The sequence below is a fragment of the Lycium barbarum genome, chromosome 12, assembly GCF_019175385.1.
Source record: "Lycium barbarum isolate Lr01 chromosome 12, ASM1917538v2, whole genome shotgun sequence".
Classification (NCBI taxonomy): Eukaryota; Viridiplantae; Streptophyta; class Magnoliopsida; order Solanales; family Solanaceae; genus Lycium; species Lycium barbarum.
In genome coordinates, this window is record NC_083348.1 from 89,133,322 (window position 1) to 89,158,383 (window position 25,062).

Consider the following 25,062-nt stretch of genomic DNA (forward strand, 5'->3'; position numbering starts at 1 on the left):
ATGGATACAACAATCCCAAGTCAACAATCCAACAATTCTAGCATAATTCATATAATCATCTTCAACAAACCCAATTATTATTCTCCCAAGAATTCATCAATTCACAACTATAAGTGATTAGGGAGTAGAAATATTACCTTTTTGGGTAGTCACCACGAAATCAACACCCTCAAGTCCGATCTTTAGCTTAAAATGACGACCACAACTTGTACTACAAATTATCCTTCATGAGCTTCGGGATTCGGGGTCTTAAACTTGGTTGATTCTCCACTTTCTCTCTCTATCTCTCCTCTCTCTCACTTTCTCTCTCTAAAAATCTGAAATTTGTGAATATGGAGGCTGCTAGGGTTTTTATTTTCTTTATATACCAATGGGAAAATGGGTTGACCCAACTTGAAAACGGGTTGGGACCTTTCTGTCTTAAAACGTCCATATCTCCCTATCCCGATGTCTCCTGTGAACCCACGACCTATGGTTGGAAAGGTATTTCAATTATCTACAACTTTCATTCTTTGAGTTTTCCCAAATTCTCAACTTACGATGGGGTTATGGCCTCCCGAAGTCAGGTGACCCGAAACTCAACTGCGGACCAAAACACGCCCATGTTACGGTCCCGTAACGCAAGGGACGGACCGCAACGTGGCGTCGTACCCTGATGAAAATTTCCAGAAAGTTTCTGGAAATTTTCCCTGTGTTACGTTCCGTAACACAAGGTACGACTCGTAACACAAGGGACGGACCGTATCCTGGGACCGTATCGTGAACCAAATTTCCAGTGAGGTTCTGGAAATTTCGTCTGTGTTACGGCTCACTATTACGGCCCGTAACACGAGTTACGGTCCGTAACTCGTCACCGTAACGCAGACAGATTTTCCAGCGAACAGGCTTCACTCAAATGGGCATAACTCTTTGCACAGATGTCCGTTTAATCCTCATAATATACCGTTGGAAAGCTATTCAATAGGGCTACAACTTTCATCAAGGAGGTTCTTCCAGATTCGCAATGGATCAAGGAGTTATCGCTGCCCGAAATAAGCCTATCAACCATTTTTGCAAACGCTCAAACCTACAGCGTTTTCACTAGACTTCTAATGATATGAGCTTAAACTTAGTTCCAAGATGCGGGGTGTTACAGTGTAGAAATAGCTAAAATGGTAGCTTATGATTGTTTACCATTTTCCTTTCCTTCGGGTTTGGGGTTTGTTACTTACATTCAACGTTGTTATAATCCGTTATTTGAGAGTATTCCTAGAAGTACTTGTAGAGCGGATGTTATAGATTTGTATAAAAAATATAGATTTTATTTGCGCCATGTATTTAATTCTTTAAATTGTAATGTTTCTCTTACCACTGATTTGGGTCTTAGTCTTAACAAGTTAGATTTTTTTGCTATTACATGTCATTGGGTTATGCAAAAAAGAATTATAGCTTTTTTATATGATGAAGGAAAAGGTCATCACGATGGAAAAATTTTAGCGAATTCAATGTCTACTATTATGAGATTTTTTAACATTTATAGAAAAACACTTTGTATTGCTTTAGATAATGCTTCTAATAATACAAAGGCGATTGGTCTTTTAAAAAGAGAACTAAACTGTTATATCCCGTATTTTTGAACCTCGGAGCACCTGCTGGGGTGGGGCCCACATACCGAGATTTTTTTTGGAACACCTGAAAAGTCATATGAATCACATATGTAAAGTTAAACACAACTCATGAAGTACCTTTGGACCAAATCAAAGTAGAAACCCTCCAAACGAATATGTTTAAGAAAACGTTTTCGGGTGACCTGACTTTGGGGGGCAAAAACTGTATTGTAAGTTTGGAATTTCGAAAATACCTTGAAATAGAAGTTGTAGATAATTGAATTAGCTTTCCATCCATAGGTCGTGGGTTCCCAGGTGACGTCGGTACAAGGAGATATGAACGTTTTAAGGTCGAAAGGTCAGTGGGCTAGGCCCAACTCGGGACCAACCGAGTTGGCCCAAAAAAATGAGAAAAAAAAAATTCAGGCCCAAGTGAGGAGCCATTCGGCCATGGTCCATAAAAAGGATCCAAGCCCATGGAATTAAGTCATGTGGTCAATGAATAAAAGACCACTTAATCATCCAAATTCCATAGAACTTTCAAGAGAAAGAATAGGAGGAAAAACAAGAGAAAAACAAGAACAAAAAGAGGGCATTTCGGGTTTGGCCATAGAAAAATCACCCCTCAAAATCTTGCCTCTAAAATTATTTTCTTGTTGAATTCCTACTAAATTAAGTGTCCTCTACAACTTGGTGTAATTGTTTTGGAAGAAGGAGCACTTATTTCTTCAAGTTGACAACTTGTTCAAGTGAAGAAGTTTGTAGAAAAAGGTAAGAATCAATTCTTTTTTCTTATGTTATGAAGGTTTGTTTATGTTGTGGTATGTGGAAATGAGTAGAAATTATGGAAATAAGGAAGTTTGCAAAGTGGGTATGTATATATATATGTAGCCATGGGTGTATATATGTTGTATACATATATGAGTTGAATTTTATGTTGCATTCTAGTTGTGGTTATGATGGAAATCATATTGGGAATGAAAGTTGAATGAATTTTGGTTGAAGTTGGAATGTAGATGATTATGTCACTTTAGAATAATTTTGTGATATTATGGAAATGAAGTTGTTAAGATGTGAATTATGATTATGGTTGATGAATTTGGAAGTTGGAAACTTGTTATGAAGTTGTATGCCAAAGATTTGATGTTTTGCATAAGTTATGATTTTGGCGGAAGATTGTATATCATGTATATCGAGTGTATATCTTAAGGAAAACGATATGAAATGTTTCTAGAACTATATGGTGATGATCATGATGTTTGTTGAATATGAAATTATTGATCTTAGTTGAAAGTTGGGTTGAATTGAAGATTGTGTCAACTTGTGAGAAAAATGACTAGTTGAAGGATATTTGTGTTTTTAATGTTCATTGTTGATATTGTTGTTGTCGTTTGGGTTGTTGTTGATGATTTATAGCCGAGTTGAATTCTCGGGGTGTCATATGTATAGGGGAAGTGCTGCCGAAATTTCGGTAGCCAAATATGCTTAAAGTTGAAATAATGGCATTAATAATTCACAATTGGTAAACTTGACCAATTGCAGTTTTTCGACGAAACGGGAAGTGAGTTTGGAAAGGCTTAAGGAGCGCGAAAGGTATGTAAAGCAACCCCAATTCTTCCCTTGGCATGCCCCTAGTGTGTTAGGGTCGGATCCGGGCCTCGAAGGACCTCTTGGCCCTCGGAATCCGCAAGACAAAATTTCAGTTTTTCCTTCAGTAGAATTGAACCATTTTGATACGCTTTTTTTATGAAATTATGCAATTTTGCTCTAAATTATTCAGAAAATCATAGAATGTTTGTATAACCTTTTTAGGTGATACTATATGCTTAGAGGGCACAATTTGAGCCCGCCGCCTTGTTTGTCCCAAGGCGGGCCCGCTATTTACGGTTTTGCCCCTAATGTGTTAAAGCTTCCTTTTTAAGCGATTTTTGAAAGAAATGTTTTAATTACCCTACTAATCGCTTAACGAATATTATTTTAAATATTCAGTTAAATATTATAAATTATTTTGACACTCGGAATGACTTCGGGAAAGTTATACTTCTGTAATTTATTATGATATCCGAAATACATTTATTATGATTCCGTCCGACCCCATTGGATTTGTTTGTCTTCGATACGCTTCATCGAGTCTTTGAAAACATTTATTATATTTTTAAATTGCATTAGTCTCTCACTACTCCACTCGTGGATGTCCCAATGTTTCCCACACTGAGCCCGGGCCAGGATATGTTGTCAAGCGTAATTCTCTGCATTGTTCGCCGCGTCCCGGTGTGAGGGGGCAGGTATACGCGTACATGGGTCTGTGGAGTATGATGTGCCATGTCCGCCTATTCTGATCTGATCTGTATGGCCATTTTGATATGACATTATATGATACGGGGCCACGCCCCTTTTTCTGATTCCTCTGTATTGTGGCACCAGTGTCGGGAGGGTGACCACGTTCTGTCTGCCGAGTCCCGTGGCAGGGATCGGATATGATATGACATATGTTTCTGTACACATTCTGTCTGATTTGGAAATATGCATTTGACACTCTGGATTTTGTACCCATTTTCTGTAATCATTATGATTTGACATCTGTGATTCCGCTTTACATATTCAGTACATATTTCGTACTGACCCCCTTTCTTCGGGGGCTGCGTTTTCATGCCGCGCAGGTACAGACGACAGGTTTGCTGATCCGCACGTTTAGGATCCCATTTCTGCTATTTTGGGGCGCTCTCTTCTACAGAGCCCATCTTTTGGTACAGTCTGTCACTGCTATCTGGATATGTACTTTGTTCAGGGTATGACGGGGCCCTGTCCCGTCTTATGATTATGATATGTTCTGTAGAGGTCTGTGGATACATCTGTGTGGGTTCTGTACATATGTTTGGGATATTCTGTTCTGTGATGGCCTTATCGGCCTATGTGTGCCAAGTCTGCTTTTCTGCTAAGTTCTGTAGCGACCACTATTATTATTATTATTATATTATTATTCTGTTAATATGCTAATTTGGGGTATCGGGTACGTATAGGTGCCCAGCTCGGGCACTGGTCGCGGCCCACGGGGTTGGGTCGTGACATAAACCCTCCGCTAAGAAATATTTTTCATGTAAGATGTAGTTGTCACATTTTAAACTTAATTGTTAAAGATGGTCTTGTGCGTTTTGACGATTCAATTCAAAAAGTTAGAGATGCGGTTGCGTTTCTTTTTTGTAATGCTAATAGGGGAAGAATTAGAGATTTTAAGAATGTTTGTGTGGAAAATAACCTTAGACCTAGGAAAATTCAAATAGAAATTGAGATTAGGTAGAACTACACTTACATTATGCTACAACAAGCATATGAGTATAGAATTCGCATACAACAAGTTCACAACAAATATAATATTAATAGTGATGATTGGTTAAATTTTACGGATTGGGAAGATGTTAAGGAATGTGTTGAACTCTTAGAAATTTTTTATAATGCAACTCTTGTTTTTTCTAAACAATTCTATCCCACAGTAATCGGAATTTTAGCCTACTTAGCGGAAATAGCTAGAGTTTTACAAGAGTATAAATATAAACCCGGTTATCAAGCGGCTATTTTTGATATGACAACAAAATTTAAGAAGTATTTTTTTCCCATCCCAACTTTATTTATATTGGGTTCTCTTTTAAATCCTTATTTAAAAGTGTCTTACACTAAAGCATTGGTTGGTCAAATTTATACATTTTTAGAAATTGAAGAGGGAGTTCAACCATCTTTAGCTGAAGCCGAACTCGCTATTGATGACGAGTTTAGAATTTTTTTTACTCATTATTCTAATTTGGAAGAACATGTTACACCCGTTGGTCCACGCCCCACTACTTCTCAAAGTAGCAAAAAGGGCTTGTCGGGTTTAAAAGTTTTACATTCACATTCAACTCCTTCTTGTAATGCAAACTTTAATGAATATCACTTTTATTTGATGCAGTCAAATGTGGATATTATGGAACTAGATGAGTTGGACGTCTTAGCATGGTGGAAGAAATACAAGGCAAGTCATCCGATACTCTCAAGAATGGCTCGAGATATCCTTACAGTTCAAGTATCAATCGTGGCTTCGGAGAGTGCATTTAGCCAAGGAAGACAACAAATTGGAGACCATAGACACTCGTTATCCGGCTTTAGCTTGCAAGTACTAGTGTGCATTCGCGATTGGATTAGATCGGAGCGCCGTAACCAAAACTTAGAAGCGGAGGAAGGCGAAGAGGGAGAGATTGAAGATTTGATAGCAAGTGGACCGGACCAAATGGAAGACTTTGAAGATATCTCCATGGCCGAATATGATATGGGGGAAATTAACCAAATGATTGAGAATTTGTGATTTTATTATTCTACTATTTCTTTGCAACTCATGTATTATTTGCAAGTCAAAAAAACTACATCTTGCAAATAAATGTTATCCATGAATGAATAAAATATATGACTCATTGAACTTTCTTCTATTTACTTGTGTTCATATTTTTACTTATATTAAGTTAGGAATATACCTAAAATATACTTATAATATACATCTCCTTAAATTAAAAACTAGAAAGTTATATACTTGAAAAATAACTAAAATGTACTAAGAATATACTTATAATATAAACATACTTAATTTATAAAATACGAATTTATAAACTTAGAAAAACATTAAGTTATAAATAACTTAAGTTATAATATATAAGTATATATAGTATACATATAACTTAAACATATATATATATATATATATATATATGTTATATAACCTAAGTATATTTTAGGTATATGTAGTATAACTTAAGCATATAACTTAATATATATATATATATATACGTATATGCTGCATGTATTGCTGTTAGTTAGTTAATATATAAACCTTACTTATAAATAAATATAACATATGTAAATATTCCTACAATATACTAATAAATACTATAATATATATATAATATATAAAAAAAAAAGAGGTTTTGTCACTTTTGAACCGGACCAGTCCGGTTTCGGTTATTTAACCGGTAAACCGAAACCGGTGGCCGGGTCCGATTTTTGAATCGGAAACCGGCCGGTTTGTTTCAAACCGGTTAACGGGCTTAATGGTGATCCGTGATCATCTAAAGATAGACATGGTCGACTTTTAACAGATAATAGCCTTGTGTAACAAGTATCAGCAATTGGCCAAACTAAAATAACACATACACGCGAATCACGATATTTACGCCAAGTTTTTTGGAACTAAAATTTGGAAAAATCTATTATGCTACTCTGAAATTGGTTTAAGGATATTGATGCATTAGCATCGAACTAAAATGAACCCTTATACTAACTGCACGTCAACGAATCACAGTCCGAATTGACTTTTTACATCAATACAAAAAGCATAGGAAAGAGTCCAATCAAATTGTATAATGATCATAAGACCAAATTAAAAGACTATAATTTTAGCTTTATCTAAGTCATTTTGTAGACACGCAATAACATATAGATTTTGAAAAATATATATATTGACCTTTGATCTTTACGGTGAACACTCCAAAGATGGTCAATTTACTCTTGGATTGCTCCGTTAAGTATCTAGCACCCTCTTAGTAGAATCACAATCTTGGAATGACTCGTGTGATTCAAAGTTGGAGCTATAATGCTTATCAAAAGAACATACGACTCGTCTTGAACAAATTAATCTCACAAATTCAACACATAGATTTAATTATATTCTACACCTAAAACTAGATATTTATCATTATAAATAATATTAATTAAATTACATTTGAAGTACCAAGTACTCATCTCTACAAATTTAAAATTTATATAAGATGACGGATATAATTCAACATAATATTAGATCAAGTAGAGATTTTAGATATAAGTCTCATCTCATCATCATATATCGATAAAATATTTTAATATTTACTAAATAAAAAAAATCAATAAATAATTCAGACAAGACAATTTACACAATACATACTCCTATTACACAATTCAATCATATTTCTTGCCTTCTTAATGTTTCATTTTCACCTTCAACTTTGAATGAAAAAATGAAGAAGATAGAATTAAAGTAAATGGTCAGACAAAGGAAAGGAGAATAATTAATACTACTTCTATATCAAATGAAAAATAAATATGAAAGGTTGATATATTTCTTTATCCCACAGTTATTACATTGTAGAAAATAAATAAAAATATAGGAGAGCGAAAAGCGTAATGTGAGTGTAGACAAACGAATAAAGGAATATTTTCAAAAATTCCGCTTTCTTTCTTTCTTTCTTTCATCTGACATACAATTCGGAGACTTTCCCTTCTTTTCCATCCATAAAAGACCACCAAGCTTCTCCATTGTTAGGGTTTCCTCTCAAATCAGGTACCTTGCATTTACACATCCATTTATTAATTCGTATATACGTTTTTGTGGTTGCTCGATTGATTTTCAGCTGCAAATGCTTTGTTCATTGATGGCATCAATGTAATTTTGATGAATTTTACGTTGAATTTTGGTTATCATGCTTTTTTTTTTTCCAGGTTTGATTGGTGAACTTTGGAAAGGTTTGTGTTGTGGTATGTGATGTCATGATTTGGAAATAGGTATTAGGTCTGCCTTGATTTGTGGATAGAGCTTTGTTGTTTTGTGGTTGGAATTTTTGAAGGTTTAAATTCTGCTGGAAATGAGCGTAGTCGGGTTTGATGTTGGAAATGAAAACTGTGTTATCGGAGTTGCGAAGCAAAGGGGAATTGATGTGATATTAAATGATGAATCGAATCGAGAGACACCAGCAGTGGTGTCGTTTGGTGACAAACAAAGGTTCATTGGCTCGGCTGGAGCTGCATCGGCTACTATGAACCCGAAATCAACTATTTCACAGGTTAAGAGGTTGATTGGTAGGAAATATAGGGAGCTTTCTGTTCAAAAGGACCTGAAATTGCTTCCGTTTGCGACATCTGAGGGACCAGATGGTGGGGTTTTGATTCATTTGCAGTACATGGATGAGAAGCAGAGTTTCACTCCTGTTCAAATCATGGCGATGCTATTTGCACATTTGAAGCAAATTGCTGAGAAGAATCTTGAAACGGATGTTTCCGATTGTGTTATTGGCATACCTTCGTACTTCACGGATTTACAGAGACGTGCTTATTTATATGCAGCCGAAATCGCTGGGCTGAAGCCGTTGAGATTGATGCATGACGGCACTGCAACTGCACTGGGTTATGGAATATACAAGACTGATTTTTCAGCTGGGGGTCCAACAAATGTTGTGTTTGTTGATGTTGGTCATTGTGATACACAAGTTGTTGTAGCATCTTTTGAACCTGGTCATATGAAGATATTGTCTCATGCTTTTGATAGTGACTTGGGGGGGAGAGACTTTGACGAAGTTTTATTCAGACATTTTGCTGCAAATTTCAAGGAACAGTACAATATTGATGTTTATTCAAATGCTCGGGCTTCTATAAGATTGAGGGCTGCATGTGAGAAACTGAAAAAAGTTTTAAGTGCAAATCCAGAGGCTCCGCTTAATATTGAGTGCTTGATGGATGAGAAAGATGTAAAAGGTTTCATCAAAAGAGAGGACTTTGAGAAACTTTCATCAGATTTATTGGAGAAGATAAGCGTTCCTTGTCGTAAAGCTTTGCATGATTCTGGGTTGACTGCGGACAGGATTCATACTCTTGAGCTTGTAGGATCAGGTTCTCGAATTCCAGCCATGGGAAGAATTTTAAATTCTGTATTCAGAAAAGAACCGGGGCGGACAATAAATGCTAGTGAGTGTGTTGCACGTGGATGTGCTCTTCAATGTGCAATGCTCAGCCCTATATTTCGTGTTAGAGAGTACGAGGTTTGTGATTTAAACTAGTACTTATGATCAATATGGCTGTGAATTCCTTGCTGCTTCTTAATCCTGTTTGCATTTAATTTTCCCAAATTAGATTAAAAGTTCAATTTGGAAGGCTTATTCCTTCCTCAAAAGGGGGTGTTTAGTTTTAATGGCCCGGGAAACAAGAATTTCTATGCTCTCATCGGCTGGTTTTACTTTACTTTCTCAATTAATGTGATAAATATGGTTATGATGTTAAATGACTCAAGTTTTTCTTCTCTTTTTTCTCTGTTTGTTTTTAAATTCACATCTCTTTTTATCGGGAGTTTCAAGTTCTATGATGTAAAATCTCTATTTGTATAAACAATCTCATCCATGGGTATAGACCATTCTAGAAGATTCATCACTGAAATAGTATTCCAGCAGTTATAGAGCAAATATCAGAAAAACAATGAGTAATGAATGAAGACATAAAGAAATGGAAGATTCATTAGACTACAAAGACCATTGAGAAATTAAGTGACCTTACCATGGAGGATTTTTTTGATAAGCACTAAAAAGAGAAAGAATTATTGTGCATTGAGATCGCTTATTTCATCTGTGTCATAACGGTGACTTTTACTGCTTATCGTCATGCATAGATATCCAAAGCCTAAAATTCATCTCACAACCACTATCTTGAAAAGCAACAATACAAAACAATGTCCAGAGAATAATAGGAACAGAACATAAGTGTACCAAGTCCTGACTTTGGCATGAACATTGTTTTGTTGCATAAAATTTTATTTATCTAATCATTTGAAGTACGATTATTGGTTTTATCATTATTGTGAGTTCGGAAATCTTTCATTTGCAGGTTCAGGATTCATTTCCTTTCTCCATTGGGTTTGCATCTGATGAAGGTCCAGTTTGCACCCTATCAAATGGCATATTGTTTCCAAAGGGCCACAGTTTTCCAAGCATGAAAGTGCTCACATTGCAAAGGAGCAGCAGTTTCCACTTGGAAGCATTCTACACTAACCAGAATGAGTTGCCACCTGGTGTATCCGATAAAATAAGCAAATTTACGGTATAGTTTACTTTGCCTCTTTTAACTAATAGGAAAACTTCTATCCTCAAGCATTTTCTTGATTATGTTAGAAATGATTTTGGATAGTTGGATTATTCTACTCTAGTTATACCTGAAGTTCTAGTTGCTGCGGTTACGACTTACAGATCTCTCAGCATCCTATTTGCCCTAGCCCATGAAACCACCTTTGAGAACTTACGCACAACAGAACATTGTATCATTTGTTACATACTTGGTCTTCTAACCCAATGGGTTGTCGACTTTCCTTTTTGGTTTGCTCCCAATAACGCATCCCTTGAAGGAGAAGTTTTCTGTTGATGGATTTTTCGATATATCATTATATCATATTTCTGAAAAGGTAAGTAGACAGCAAAACAAAAGGTAAAATTCAATAAATAAACTATATGTCTATAGGGAGTATTAGATATTGAACTGTTTTGCTGTATGTTTAAGTAACTACATGCACTACCCAGCAGCTTTGCATATTTTATGTCGCTAAATCTTGGTGATCTTCTCTATTTAACGAATGAGGAGCCCGCTTTAAAAGCGTCCTCCCACAAGCAGTTTTGCGCTCCAATGTGTGCCCCAGAAAAAGTAAGACAGTACATTGAACTTAATCTGTCTGCTAATTTGAACAATCTTAGGTATACAATTGGACTACACGTGTTCTTAGCTAATGTACATCAGCCTATTTTGAATTCAAGATTTTCAAAACTAGACATTGCTGGTGAGCCACTACATAAACCTCTGATCCGTTGCACAGTTTGTACTACAACTTCAGTCTTTTCTGATCAACACAACCCACAAAATAAACATGTGAATATCTATCCAAGAATGATTTTGTATCCCAAAAAACACATTTAGGTGGTTACTGTGACATCAAAGAGAAGTGTAGTAAATTGGAAATCATAATTGTGGTGGAATATTGTGAGCGGTGTTTAAATAAACACGGTATTGAGGGACGATGCAAAGGATACATTATTGTAACAGTGTCGCGACGACGCGACCTCCATAGTTCCCTAAATATTTGGCTTTAGTCAGTTTCACTATAAACTCTTTGACCATGAGCGTTCATTGGTTTACCTTCAAATGTTATACTTTTGCTATAATTGAAATTTGTTCTCAAAGCTTCTTGTTTTGCATTCCCTTGCAATTTTGTGGGCTCATAATGAGAACTTGCCAAACACCTCTTCTTTTTTGGCCGAAATGTTAATAAAATTTTATTACAGTTATAGAACCCAGGATTGACCTATTCCTTGAGGAGTTTAGTTGCCTCAGTTGAATTCTCTCTCTGTCTAACTTGGAAAGCTTCAAGGTATAAATAAGAGAAGGGAGGTGGCATTTAGGGTCTAAATCTGTTTTTTAGGTCATTTGGGGCTTAATTCTTTACAGGGAGTTTCTGGACATCTGAGACTAATTCAGAGGTCATAATGGTTTTTGTTAGTGTTACACAAGACTGGCAAGAAAAGTTACCGTCAATGTTTTTGATAGTCTTTTAAGCATGTTAAGAAAATGGATCTTGGTTCTGACTGAATCCCAATAAGTAGCTCATGACGTGAGGATTTGTTATATGCCTCAAGCCATATAATGAGACAACCTGTTCTCTCAACCAATGTGGGATGCTTTAACATCCCTTCGCACACCTAAGCTTGGACATTTGGAACCTGCACAACAAAATATAGGGGCCCGATACTGGATAAACCAAGAATAGAGATGAGTCTGGCTCTGATACCAGGCTGAATTCTGCGACCATCTTGTTTTAAAGCCTAAGTTGTTAGAGAGAATATATTTAGTTAGTTAGTTATATTACAACACAGTACAAACAATAACAACAAAAGATAAGAGACCATAATTATTATAAATATTTCATAATTTTCAATTGGAGGACAGGAAGATGGCTTTCCACTACCTATTTCCTTGAGAGCTCACTAACATGGTGCGTATTAAATGTTATTCTCATGTTGAATATGATCAAAAGACGTCTTTTAATTAGGTCCTCTGTGCTGTATTGCATCTACCAGGATCTAATTTTATGCTGTAGAAGGAGTTATCAAAGATTTGTGTCTTTTGAAATCTCTGTGGTTGGTGAGTCTAAAATCTGAGAATATTTGGAGCATTAAGTTTGTCTTTCCTTTCTTAAGAAGGCAGGTTATCCATCTTCTGCTTCCTTGCTGAATCTCGATATGCATCAGTTTGAGGAGGATGCTTACCTTTAAAAATAGTTTAGTTTGAGCAGTTCTAGTAACTAAAATTGATGCCAGAGACATGCCATTGCTAAGTGTCTTAAGAATTTGAAATTCATGCTCTCATCCTTAATGCCAAGTTGACTCCTCCAATTTGTCAGTTAATCTCACACTGTATTTTTTTTCTTTTGTCAGATTGGCCCATTCCAGATTCCTCATTCTGAAAAAGCAAAGATCAAAGTCAAAATTCAGTTAAACCTCCATGGAATTGTTACAGTAGAATCGGCCTGTGTAAGTACCAAATTCATAGTATGGAAATTCATTACTGCATTTTGTCATCCCTTCAGCTGATCCAACTAACTTGAAGATGTAACTCGAGGTTGTTACTGCATTTTGTCATCTCTTCAGCTGATCAAAGATCAAACAAGTCATTCTACGTCGGAAAATAATGTTGATACTCATGGAGAAAATATGGAGGTAAGCACTTGTGAAGCTTCTGGTGTTATGCATGGTACTGATGATAGCTACTCTGCACATTCTGCTGTATCATTAGTTAGAACTTATATATCTGCTGGTACTTCTTGAAATCACTGCTTAATTTGCGTCCTTTTTTGGGGTTCTGTTTTGACCACTGTGTTAAGACGACTGGTGGTTTTCTTCTTGTGGTTCGTTGGGCACTCAAAGTTTAGTCCCTTCTCTCTAAGCATTTCAAATATTACAATGTCGGGACTCAAGCATTTCTTTCTTTTGGTACAATTTTGTCAAACATTTTAGATATTCTTAACTATAAAATTGTAAATTATAAAACTTTTATGCACTGAATCTGCATTTATGGAAGTGGCGAAACTGCATATTCACTCTCTCTTTCTCATTGATGTTGCAGTGTTGCCATTACTTTAGTTAGGGCATACTTTAGGGTGATTGATTATTTATTTTCGTTGAAAAGAAGTATACTTATCCAATGTCAGCTGATTAGATAATTTAGTCATAATTAGGACCTGACACTAGGACGTCAGCTAGTTGTTATTCCTTTTGTGCCCCGTATATTGTTCTTTGGTTGGAAATGTTTTGGCTATTTCGAATGTGTACTTGGCTACTTGTAAATGGAACGCTGTGGTTTTCTATGCAGGGAGATGATACAAGGAAAAGTAAGGCCGTTAAGAGACAGGATATTCCTGTCAGTGAAAGTGTTGATGGTGGAATGACCCTCATGGAGCTATCCCAAGCTCAGGAAAAGGAATGCCAGTTAGCTGAGCAAGACATCAAGGTGGAGCGAACTAAAGATAAGAAAAACACCCTGGAGGCATACGTCTATGAAACTCGTAATAAGGTAGAATATCAAGTTTTAAGTCTCATAATTGTCTTTGCTTGAAAGACTGCCAGGAAAGTAGGTTAAAATGCCAATTTATTCAACTGATTTGTTTTCAGACTGCCAGGAAAGTAGGTTAAAATGCCAATTTATTCAACTGATTTGTTTCACACATTTAAGTTAAGAATACATCTTTAAAAGATATAACAGTTTTCATCTTTAAAATAATAAATTTTCATACTGAAGCAGAAGTTTAATGAATGATGAATGCATAAAATTGAAATTTTGCTTTCTCATTATCCGTACCGTTACAAGTCACATTCTTTCAATTTTTGGTGGAGCGTTGAGTTTGCAGTATCACTTGCATTTTTAAGTCTTTCTTCTGAGTAAGGTTGTTTTGGAAATACCACTATGTGACACTCATAACTTTAAAGTCTTTCTTTGGTACCTTGTCATTTTGTTAGGGGAATGTGTCCTTTTCTAAATGCCAGTTTTAGATACACCATTTGCCAATTTGGTTTTGGTTTTGGTTTTAGTTAATTGTTACCAGTATCTTGGTCCATTTCCTTTACTTTATGCATCTATTTGAATAGCTTTTGAATACCTACCGGAGCTTTGCTACGGATTCGGAGAGGGAGGGTATCTCTAGTAATCTACAACAGACTGAAGAGTGGCTCTATGAAGATGGAAATGATGAGTCTGAACATGTTTATGCGGAGAAGCTAGAGGATCTTAAAAAGGTTCTTGTCATTTGGTATTAGTTGCAGAATTTAGAATTTCTTTTCCAATGCCTATTAACTGTTTGAAAGTGACTCAACCAAACATATATTATTAGATGGTGGATCCCGTGGAGCATCGGTATAAGGAAGAAGAGGCGCGGGCACAAGCAACACGAAATCTATTAAATAGCATTGTAGAACATCGGATGGCTGCAGGATCACTTCCTGCCAGTGAGAAAGACACTGTATGACCTAGTCTATATAGCATGCTACAGGTCACGGTTCCTTGTGACATTGTGATTAACCTGAACTTTTTCTTTGCAGGTCATTAACGAATGCCATAAAGCAGAGCAGTGGCTTCGAGATAGATCCCATCAGCAGGAGGCATTGCCCAGAAACGCTGATCCAGTATTGTGGTCTAGTGAAATCAAGAGAAAGACTGAAGCTTTTGAAGCGTATGTTCGCCATCTTAAAAACCTGCCTAACGAACATATGCTTCTTGTTTTGCACATCATGATTGTTAGACATCTTATAGTTGCATGTTTTCCCTACTTCATTCACCCATAAGATTTTTCCAAAACTTGATTTACTCTTTTTTCCGCCTTCAGTGAGTCCATGCTTAACTGACAAATTCACATGGTCATGATGTTCCTAACTGCATTCTTGGTTGCACAATGTTTTAGCTTGCTAGTCATCACAGAGGTGGAAAGTTTTGATTGACCAGTGTTCATAGTTTAGGGGTTTAAACAACTAGGTTGCTTTGTTGACGTGATGAGAAAATATTTGTTACTATTATATATTGAAATTCTGAGCAGTCCAAGGTTTAATAGATTGAAAATACATGTTACATGCGAGTGACTTCTGAATTTACTAATTTCGGTTTAGAAACACAACCAAAATCCCTGTCAGTAGTTTTGCATGAATTGCATGTTATAATCATAGATACGTGCATGTGTGTGTATGTATACTCTATATATGTCAGTATGTATTTAGGTATACCCCACACCCACATATACACATTCCCTCTTTTTCAGACTTGGAGAACGCTGTCATTTTTAACTGTCTACACTTTATCACATATACGTGTCGCTTCCCTGAAAACAAAGCAACTCTAGTCTTACTCAGAGGCGGACCCGGGATTTTGACGCAGAGGGGGCACTAATGATCAATGCCTTAATATTGACGTGCAATTGATACTGTCAAAGTTTGGCGTGCAACTCTTTGAAAACTTAATAATTATGATAAGGAATTAGTAAAATAGTATAAACTTCAACATTGGAAGGAGGAAAATGTGTTTAGAATGGGGAAAAGATTTGATTTGGGGCTTTTGGTTTTTTTTTTTTTTTTTTTTTTTTTTGTGTGTGTGTGGGGGGGTTAAGGGAGGACCAAAGAATAAAAAAGAAGAAGTTGTGGGCTTATTAATTTATTTGTAGAGAATCTACAAAACAAACTCAACAAAAAAATAAAAACTAAACTACTATAGCCAGGCTCCAACCTAGGTTTCATGTAAGGACATAAGGGACCCAACAACCAATTGCACCAAAGTAGTGGATATATCTCAGGGGTCCTTTTAAATATACATACGTTTTTTACGCAGTATACACCATATATATATAATGTTTTTCCTAGGTTAGCGGTGGCACGTGACCCCCCTCCTAATAGGGTGGGTCCGCCTCTGGTCTTACTCCTTAACACAAGTAGTTCAGATTTACGATTTATTGGTTCAGAGTTATGGTTAAGATAGAATAAGAAGATCCTAGCAAGTGCCTCTTGAGAGAAATGCAGCTAATTGGGTTTGCTGCGTCTTTTGTGTTTTCAAGCATCATCCTTTTTCTCTTTGCCTGATGTGCAATAATATTGTGAAACATATTTCAGGATGTGCAAGCATGTAATGAGGCACAAGTCATCGCCCCAAAAAACTGAGGATGGCTCAGGTTCGGACCCCAGAAGTAAAAAGGAGGATGGCATGGATGTAGATTAAGCTGCATCAGAGACACGTATGAGAGCAGGCATGACAAATGATCAAATTAATTGTTATTGAGGCTGAGAAAACCTCAGCTACTAGAGGCTTATTGCGAGTTATCTCTGGTACTTAAATCAAATCACATTCTCTATTTTGGTTATAATCTTTTGTTGTCTATGCAAATTTTGCGTTCTTCATGATGTGGATTCACTTCCCCAAGTCATTCTGTTACCTTAGTGGCCTCAAAATATAAATTGATTATGTGCAGAGTTTCTGCTGCTTTTGTGGTTTTAAACCGCTTATAGGAGGGAACACACGCTGGAAACATTTTGTACTTGGACATTAAGAAAAAAGCTAAAGATTTTCATCTGTTTTGAGTAGTGCAATAGCCTTAGGAGTTGTTTTGTTTGCGGATAAAGTTAGACAGGAATTGTAATGCAAAGATTGTAATGCATGGATAAAGAATCATTTGTATCTGGTGCACATGTTTTTCTGCGCAAATTTTTGGTATATTGTAGAGCATAAAAAATGGGATATACAATATACAATAAAATTATTTGCAGCCCTTGTTTGATAAGTAATTAAATAATTGGAAGCTGAAATCAAAGTTATTTTGATCTTTTAGGTGTTTTATCCCCGTAAAGATAGTTTCTATACAAATCATCCCTCGTTGGATCCCCTATAAAATTATATAGGGAGCAAAATGTTAAGCTAACCGCATGATAAAATAATAGGGAATGCTCTCTAATTCTGGTGCCAAATGACTCCTTAGCATATGCAATGCAGTTGCCTTTTTACTTTCTCTCCGGCTATGCTCATGGTATAAATTTGACATCACCCTCTTTATAGCACAATCAATTAAGAAACGTGCAGATACAGACTTTTGACAGATGAGATAATGATTAATTGATTGAAAGTAAACTCACAATTTTTTTATACAACAATCTGGTTGTCTACTTGGATCCAATATTCCGAATACCAACTAAGATAGAATACTAATGAATAACATAATATTACAGTTTTTTTTTTATTCTTTTTTGAAACTCAGAAATAGTAAGTGATTCCATAAGGGATTTCGACTCTCTTTTGGCAGATATGCCCGAACCCTTGATGTGAACTGTTGATAACTTCTTTGTCCTTGCAGGATTACCTGGAATCTCACGTCCCTTTATTTTTCCAAGTCCTATTGTTCCATCATCTTCACTCCTTGTTTAGAGGTTCTCTTACATTTTCCCATTTGTCCAGACGTTTTTTAGCTTTCTCTACCTGAAAAGATTTTTTTTTTCTCAAATTCAGTTACAGAACTTGAACAATTCCAAGAACTATTAACTTTAGAATTAGTTATAGTTGAGAAGAAAGTTTACCTCTTTATTCCAATCTGTACGGAATGTGAACCAAAGCAGAATGATGGTTTGCATCACAGTCCCTCCTATCATCCCAGTCCATATTCCCTGCCATAATATTCAGTAAAATACACGAATGTGTTTGTTCTAAAATATGTACTCTAGTATAAATGTAGAAGGGTTCAATAGCTGTGAATTGTTTATTTAAAAACCTTAACACCAAGGTCAAACTTGAAGCCAAGAACACATCCCAATGGAATTCCAACACCATAATAACACCCTACATTCACGTATGCAACAAACGCCTGCCATCCACACCCAACAGCAACGCCTGCAAATTTAGAGAGAATCAAATTTGTAAAAACTTTTACAGGCTTTGTGTGAAGTAAATGTAACCACTTTAATCTACAAAGATTAATAGATGTTTACATGCACTTGTCAAAGGAAAGCATTAACTGGTAGGGCATCTATGGAGGTACATCGTACACCTAACAGCCTATATAACAATAGGACGTGGATGAAATATTTTCCACATGCAAGAAGGTGACTAAGTTTGTTACGAGGGGCCGGCGGGGCTACAACACATGCGAATCCAGAATTTAAATTTTTTGAGTTTCTATATTGACCTCACGTTATTAATAATGACTAGGTCTACAATCAAATATATATAGATGTTTAGTAGATTTTTAAATATACACATACAGGGTTTTGACAAAAGCTATTGGGTTCACGTGAACTCGTAAGGAACCTTCTAGATCCGTTCCTTAGCTACAGTAATATGTACGGGTTCGAACGAACTCAGTAACTTTTACTTAGATCATGTATTTGTATTATGAGACTCACGAAATATATATATATATATATGTATGTATATAACTATTTAATTACGAACCCAAAAAATTAAAATGTGATATGATTTGGTGCCAAGTTTAAACTTTAAACCCCATAAACTCCAAGTTTTAACTCTGCCTTTATTTGTTATGCAAGTCAAATAAACTGCTAATTGCCAAATGAAAACAAGTTAGAATGAAAAAGGCAGCTTGAATTTGAGGGGCATGATAATAATTAACACACTCCATATTATGAGATGAGCTGGGTGGATAGAGGGAAAGAAGAAAACCAGAAAGTTCGAAAGTCATTAGGTACAGTCTCCTAGATTATCTCATTGCAATAATTCAAGATTATGGACCTAGCTTTCACATTCCTTATCTCAAAAGGAGTAAAAGCTGTCGCTTTATGGAATCACTTTTATCATTCTCAGTCAAGTTGATTAGCTTTTTGGACGAAACAGGTGTGGTGCACCCATTGCCTTTGGCTATAAGTCGTTTACCCATTCTCTAGAGATGGTTTCCACCCTTTCTTTAGTATTTGTCTCCTTATCAAAGACTACTCTATTCTCAGGGTTCAAATTCAAAACCTCTAAATAAGTAAGAAGGATAGTTACCACCACAATGTGGTAATCAACTCTTATATATACCACGACATGATAATAGACTTTAAACTTAATTTGACATCAAAAACTAACTACTGATATCATGATTATTTAAAATCATATAAAAAGACAACAAACCTATTTTTTTCAATTAATATGGGACTATCTAACAGTGACACGTGACCATGAGGAGTCGCCGTATTGAAAGATGGATTCAGCAAGGCATGTGATAACACTTTTTTGTCAAGTGAGTTTGCCAGTCCAATTTGTTGTGCTTATGGTGTCTTTTTTCTCCAATTTGTGACTCTTATCTGAGCAAGTGATGACAAGCTTCTTGATCATTTTAAATATTGACAACAAAAATGTCCATTGGACTATTTAAGACCCGAGGATACTAAGCAAAGTTCCTTCCAACTACTCCATTTGCAAAAGTAGGAATTATCTAAACTAAAACAAAATCATCACATTTAGATCAGCTTTCGCACGTGGCTCTTCTTTGAATGGAAAAGCAACAAAGAGATTATCTTTAGAAAAAGTAATTTTTCACCTATATGGAGAACTTATTAGTATAAATTTATACTATATTAGTATAATTTTTCGATGAAAAAAGTTCAAATGATCGCCCTTCATTATATGTGATTACACCACTACTCCCATGCAACATATAACTAATATTGACATGTCATATATAGTGGCGGAGCCAAGATTTTAAATAAAGGGTTTAAAAAATATAAAGAAGTAGACAAAAAAAGAAGTCAAGGAGATTCAATATCTACTATGTATATATAAAAAATAATTTTCACATTGTATATACAGTATAATTTTTTGCCGAAAAGGGTTCGAATGAACCCCTTTGGTCCTTACTGGGCTCCGCCCCTGGTCATATATGGTATAAAGCTAGGAAAACTAGTGACTTCCGAGTTTAATTTTATATACTGACTATGTAATTAAAGGCAACTCATAATAAATGAGATTAATAACATATATAGAGTATAGGTAAGCAGTGGCGTATCTAAGGAGGTTTCTAGGTTCAGATGAATTGATGCTCCTCAATATATGTATATGTGTACACCCAAACTCAAAATATCATATAATGATATGGTTACTGGGTCCACCTCTCTAAGTGAGGTTGGGAGTTACACGTTAGGTTACACTAATCGAGTAAAAAAATTTACCTTGTTATTGTGCATAAGGTAAATCCTGTAATTAAGGAGACAGGACGAGATATATCATACCAGACAAGACTGGTTGAACACCATTGAGAATGAGGGTGACAGCTAAAAAAGGACACAAATCAGAAACTGCATTGGCCACAATATCACCCTTGGTGAATGCGTAGCTGATAACATTGCGCAAACAGAGCACAATTATAGCTTCCACCACAGCAATGAGAAATGAAATGAATGTCACCACAAACACTGAGAATGCTGCTGACTTTGGGTGTGCTGCTCCTAGCTCATTGCTCACTCTCACACTGATCCAAATTTTTACAACAATCACTATATAAATCAATTGCTAAAATAGTTTTAACTTCTATATATTGACAGTATAAAAAAAAAGTTTATACTTTCATATAGCTTAAAATTATAGTTAATATTCGATAACAAGCATGGTTTATGATAAGTAAGCTATTATAAGAGGTAAAATTATACTTTTTTTTAGCGTCATCGTATATAATTTAAAATCATTGTTAAAATACCAACTATTTTCGACCTAGAAATGGAATATGGCACAAAGAGAGTGGTAATTGGATAATCAAGAAAAGAAAAATACTATAGTAAAAAACTGACCTAGCAGCAGCATTGAACCCCACTGCAACCATGAACATCAGCCCATTTACTGCCATGCTACAAAAACAAAAGTAAAAAAGATAAGTCTTTAGTTCATTGGCAAGTCACTTTAACACTTCAAGACAGCAGAAGCTGATCCAAAAATTCAAAAGACAGTGGATGCGCGTAGAGTACCATTGCAATCCTTAGTGACAAAGGATCAACGAATGTTAATCCGTGACGACTGACGAGTGTTGGCCAAGAAGATCAAGTCACAATAAAATATCAACTTAACCTTTTAGAGTGGAAGTTCTTGACATTTCCACTAGGATAACTAACAAGCCTTATGGGATCATGAACAGAATGTAATTGGTAGCATACAAATAAATAGAAGGTACAAATTAAAATCTCACCAAACTGAGATAGAATCCAATGCAAGCTCAGGATTCTTGAGCAACCCTGAAAGCAACACCAGAATCTGAAAATACCAAGTTTCCAAACACAACATAACAGCTGAAGCAGCCGATAACTTCACAAATTGCCATAATCCACTAAAGGCCTCCCATCGAAAACCTGTCCAAGTAGCCTTACACCTTTCACTTCTCAAAATGTATATAAACTGAGCCACAACAATAATCCACCAAGAAAGACTCAGGACAAGTGATGCCCCTATCAATCCCAGTCCAATTTTGTATACAACAATCCAACTGAGCAATAAGTGCACAAACAACGTCCCTAGTGAAATAAAGGCACTAGGTGCTACAATACTCTGAGATTGCAGGAACTTCTGTATTGGGAAGTTGACAGCGTAAGCGAATATTTGGGGGATTAAGCCATACACAAATATTGCTGCTTCTGATGCAACTAGTTTCGATTCACCAAGAGCGAGCAGTATATTCTTGGAAAATAAATATACCACAGCTAGTGGGATGCCTGTTAAAGAAAGTACTATTGTTGATCTTTGTAGGTAGACTCCTAGCATTTCATATCTGTTAGCTCCATATGCTTGTCCACAAAGAGTTTCCACTGCACTGCCCATTCCTAGCTGCAAAAAATAAGGTAAAAAAGAAAAAGAAAAAAAGCTTAATAGTTATACATGTGATCTTGTTTTGTCATAAAAAAATCCTCTGCTTTTCTTGAGCACTCTCAAGTTCTCAACTTTCTTCTCCTTTACTATCATAGTTTTTCATGCTTCACCTTTACTTCCAAATGAGATGGATCTTTGAAAATCATAGTGGACATCCAAATAGTAATAGTAAGAAGTAAGTAGAAATTCGATAGCCATAAATACCAAATGGACAAATATAAGCAACATATATCCACTAGCATCATAAGGGAAAAAAGGAAAAAAAGTCTGAAATTTATACATGTGATATTGTTTTGTCATCAAAGGTCTTCTACTTTTCCTGTTAAGCACTCTCAAGTTCTTAACTTTCTTTTCTTTAACTATCATAGTTTTTCATGCTTTACATTTGTTTCCAAAAAATGATTGGTATCAATAACTTTCAAAATCGTATTGGACAGCCAAATACTAAGTAAAAAGGAATAAGTTGAAAATTGCATAACCATATAGGCAACATGTCCACTAGCATCATATTGAGATTTTTTTTTGATTTCTTCATTCAGATTTGAGAAAGAAACTTATGAGATAATAACAGTATACCATAAGGCCATAAGCACATAATTGGATGCCTTGGTTGCCAAGAGAGGCTGCAGCAAGCTGAAGGTTCCCAAGTTGTCCCGAAAAGATTCGAGTAGACATGGACATAGCATTATTGATTATGTATACAGCCACTGCAGGTGCTGCAAGTCGAAAAAGCAACTGGAATTCGATCCAAAAGGCGGACCTAAGGCGCTGAAAGTAAGGTAATTGAGAGTCGGAGAGCACCTCCTCGAGCTCGGAGCTTGCCCCATGAGCAGCCAACAGGGGCTGCTCAGCTTCAGACTCTCTGTTTTTTCCCATGCCAATGAGCAAGTAGAATGAAATGAAAGTAATTTCTAGGCATATAAATAATAGATGAAGTTGTCATCTTGACGTTTCATGTGAGATAATGAAAGGTAAATAATGTATGTCATCTTGTGAAGAATGGAATTACTACATAATTGGAGTTGTTAGATGGAATATGTAAAGATACTTATCTTTTGCAGTACTTGATATGTAGATCAGTATGGTAGCTCATGTGCAAATTTGTCACTAGCAGTAATCCTTTTCTGAGATGTAAGTACCTTATAAAGAGTAGGTCAAACAAAATTACTTTTCATACAGAATACACCATATTTTCGTTGATTGTTTGTCCACTTTACTAAGGAATCTAGTACAAAAAATCACATTGAGAAAAAAATCTTGGACATAGAAACCGGTAACATAATGAGACATCTTTAAATCAATCTATCAATCAATTGTTTTTAGTCAAGCTATAGAATCTAGATGTCAATGAGCATGTAGAATGAAGAAAAAGTATCTTTCTGCATTGTAAATAATAGCAGATGAAAATGTCTTCTTGAGGTTTCATGTCAGATATTGAGAGGTTAATGTATGTCATTTTGTGAAGCATGGGATTATATGGTATGTAACAATTAGTATACTTGGAGTTGTTAGATGGATTCTTTAAAGATTATTATCTTCTGGAGTACTTGTTGATATGCAGAGTATGGCATCTGATGTGCAGATTTGTCATGAGCATTCCTTTTCTGAAAGGTATCTACGTTCTAAAGGTAGATCAAACAAATTCATAACTCTTCCATACGAAATTACACCATTTGTCATCTACTACAAATTAAACCTAAAGAATCAGTACGAAAATCACCTGGTGGAAGTACTAAGTGCTACTAGCATTTTGACAACATGAGCAAAAATCTTGGACATATATAATGCACTAATAGTTAAACACCTTTTAATCAATCGATCAATCATTTAACTATTTTTCGATCTAGCTATAGAATCTACCGTGCTAGTGTGCATGTAGAATGAAAAGAAAGTATCTTTTGCCTTTTGGGCACATAATATAGATAATAGAGGAAAAATGAATGTTTAATAGATGTCATTTTGTGAAGAACGGAATGTAATCTAATGTTTAATATATGTCATTTTATGAAGAACGGAATGTAATCTAATAATGTAATCAGTATAGTTGGAGTTGTTAATTAGATGGAATCTTTAAAGATACATCTATTTGTGCACTACTTCTTGATGATATTTAAAGAATGGAAACTCATGTGCAAATCTGTCACAGAGATGTACCTTATTAAGATGAAGAGATCTAACAAATGAATAAATCTTATCTAACAAATGAATAAATAAATCTTATCTAACAAATGAATAAATCTTTCTTATGAATTACATTACTACCTTTTTTTCTAACTTCAACAACAACAACAACAACCCAGTGAAATCCCACATCTTGGGGTCTGGGGAGGGTATAATGTACGCAGACCTTACTCCTACCAAGGTAGGATGGCTGTTTCCGAGAGACCCTCGGCTCAATAGAAGCATAAAAAGGGGGTCAGATAAGGTTAAAAGATTTAAAACGATATTGCAATGAAATAATGCAAGCGACACAGTAAAACAGGATAATCAAGGAATTCTAACTTCCTTTCCGCTAAATGATGCTTCATTCTTTCCATTTTAATTGACTGAATATCAAGTTTAAGAAAGAAATATAAATATTTTATACTTTTATATAACTCACTATAACAAATTTGGTCCAAGGAAACTCTAGTTTTAGATAAGGCTTGAAAAGTGTTGCCAAAATATCTGTTGGGATGCTTTTTGAGGGTGGCCTTTACTGAGAGTTTTTTGACTACAGGGTTTAGACAATACTTGTAAAGATTTTTTCAAAAAAATATAAAGACTACGCTTTTTACGTCTTGCCAATTATGACATTTGGCAACTAAGTATCGGA

The 25,062-nt window shown here is 35.6% G+C and overlaps 2 protein-coding genes across 3 annotated transcripts; one reads left to right on the forward strand and one right to left on the reverse strand.

The window, feature by feature from the left end:
• Window positions 1-7,753: 7,753 nt before the first annotated feature.
• On the forward strand, window positions 7,754-17,090 carry LOC132622060 (heat shock 70 kDa protein 16). Of its 2 annotated transcripts, XR_009575804.1 has the most exons (11): window positions 7,754-7,923; window positions 8,082-9,394; window positions 10,230-10,442; window positions 12,821-12,916; window positions 13,034-13,102; window positions 13,755-13,955; window positions 14,528-14,674; window positions 14,770-14,898; window positions 14,978-15,108; window positions 16,529-16,741; window positions 16,885-17,090. XR_009575804.1 is itself a non-coding variant. In XM_060336581.1 (10 exons), exons 2-10 carry the CDS (start codon window positions 8,225-8,227, stop codon window positions 16,632-16,634), a joined length of 2,262 nt encoding a protein of 753 aa, XP_060192564.1. In that variant the 5' UTR covers window positions 7,755-7,923; window positions 8,082-8,224; the 3' UTR covers window positions 16,635-17,090. The 2 variants fall into 2 exon arrangements, 1 of the variants encoding a protein (XP_060192564.1); XM_060336581.1 differs by having other exon boundaries at window positions 7,755-7,923; window positions 16,529-17,090.
• A 417-nt stretch (window positions 17,091-17,507) lies between these two features.
• LOC132622061 (protein DETOXIFICATION 40-like) lies at window positions 17,508-24,741 on the reverse strand. The gene is made up of 8 exons (XM_060336582.1): window positions 24,510-24,741; window positions 22,824-23,386; window positions 21,574-22,205; window positions 21,182-21,238; window positions 20,627-20,865; window positions 18,172-18,290; window positions 17,981-18,067; window positions 17,508-17,882 (listed from the first exon to the last, which is right to left on the reverse strand). The coding sequence occupies exons 2-8, from the start codon at window positions 23,121-23,123 to the stop codon at window positions 17,817-17,819; spliced, it is 1,500 nt and encodes a 499-aa protein (XP_060192565.1). The 5' UTR covers window positions 23,124-23,386; window positions 24,510-24,741; the 3' UTR covers window positions 17,508-17,816.
• Window positions 24,742-25,062: the final 321 nt, after the last annotated feature.

Bases quoted from the DNA above. Each gene is read 5' to 3' on its own strand.
- LOC132622060 (XM_060336581.1), top strand. From the start codon at position 8,225: ATGAGCGTAGTCGGGTTTGATGTTGGAAATGAAAACTGTGTTATCGGA. The intron at 13,956-14,527 runs GTAGAATATCAA...CTATTTGAATAG, and splicing joins TCTATGAAACTCGTAATAAG to CTTTTGAATACCTACCGGAG. The intron at 14,675-14,769 runs GTTCTTGTCATT...ATATATTATTAG, and splicing joins AGCTAGAGGATCTTAAAAAG to ATGGTGGATCCCGTGGAGCA.
- LOC132622061 (XM_060336582.1), bottom strand. From the start codon at position 23,123: ATGGGAAAAAACAGAGAGTCTGAAGCTGAGCAGCCCCTGTTGGCTGCT. The intron at 22,206-22,823 runs GTATACTGTTAT...TATTTTTTGCAG, and splicing joins TATGTGCTTATGGCCTTATG to CTAGGAATGGGCAGTGCAGT. The intron at 18,291-20,626 runs GTATGATATATC...CTAAATTTGCAG, and splicing joins TGTTCAACCAGTCTTGTCTG to GCGTTGCTGTTGGGTGTGGA.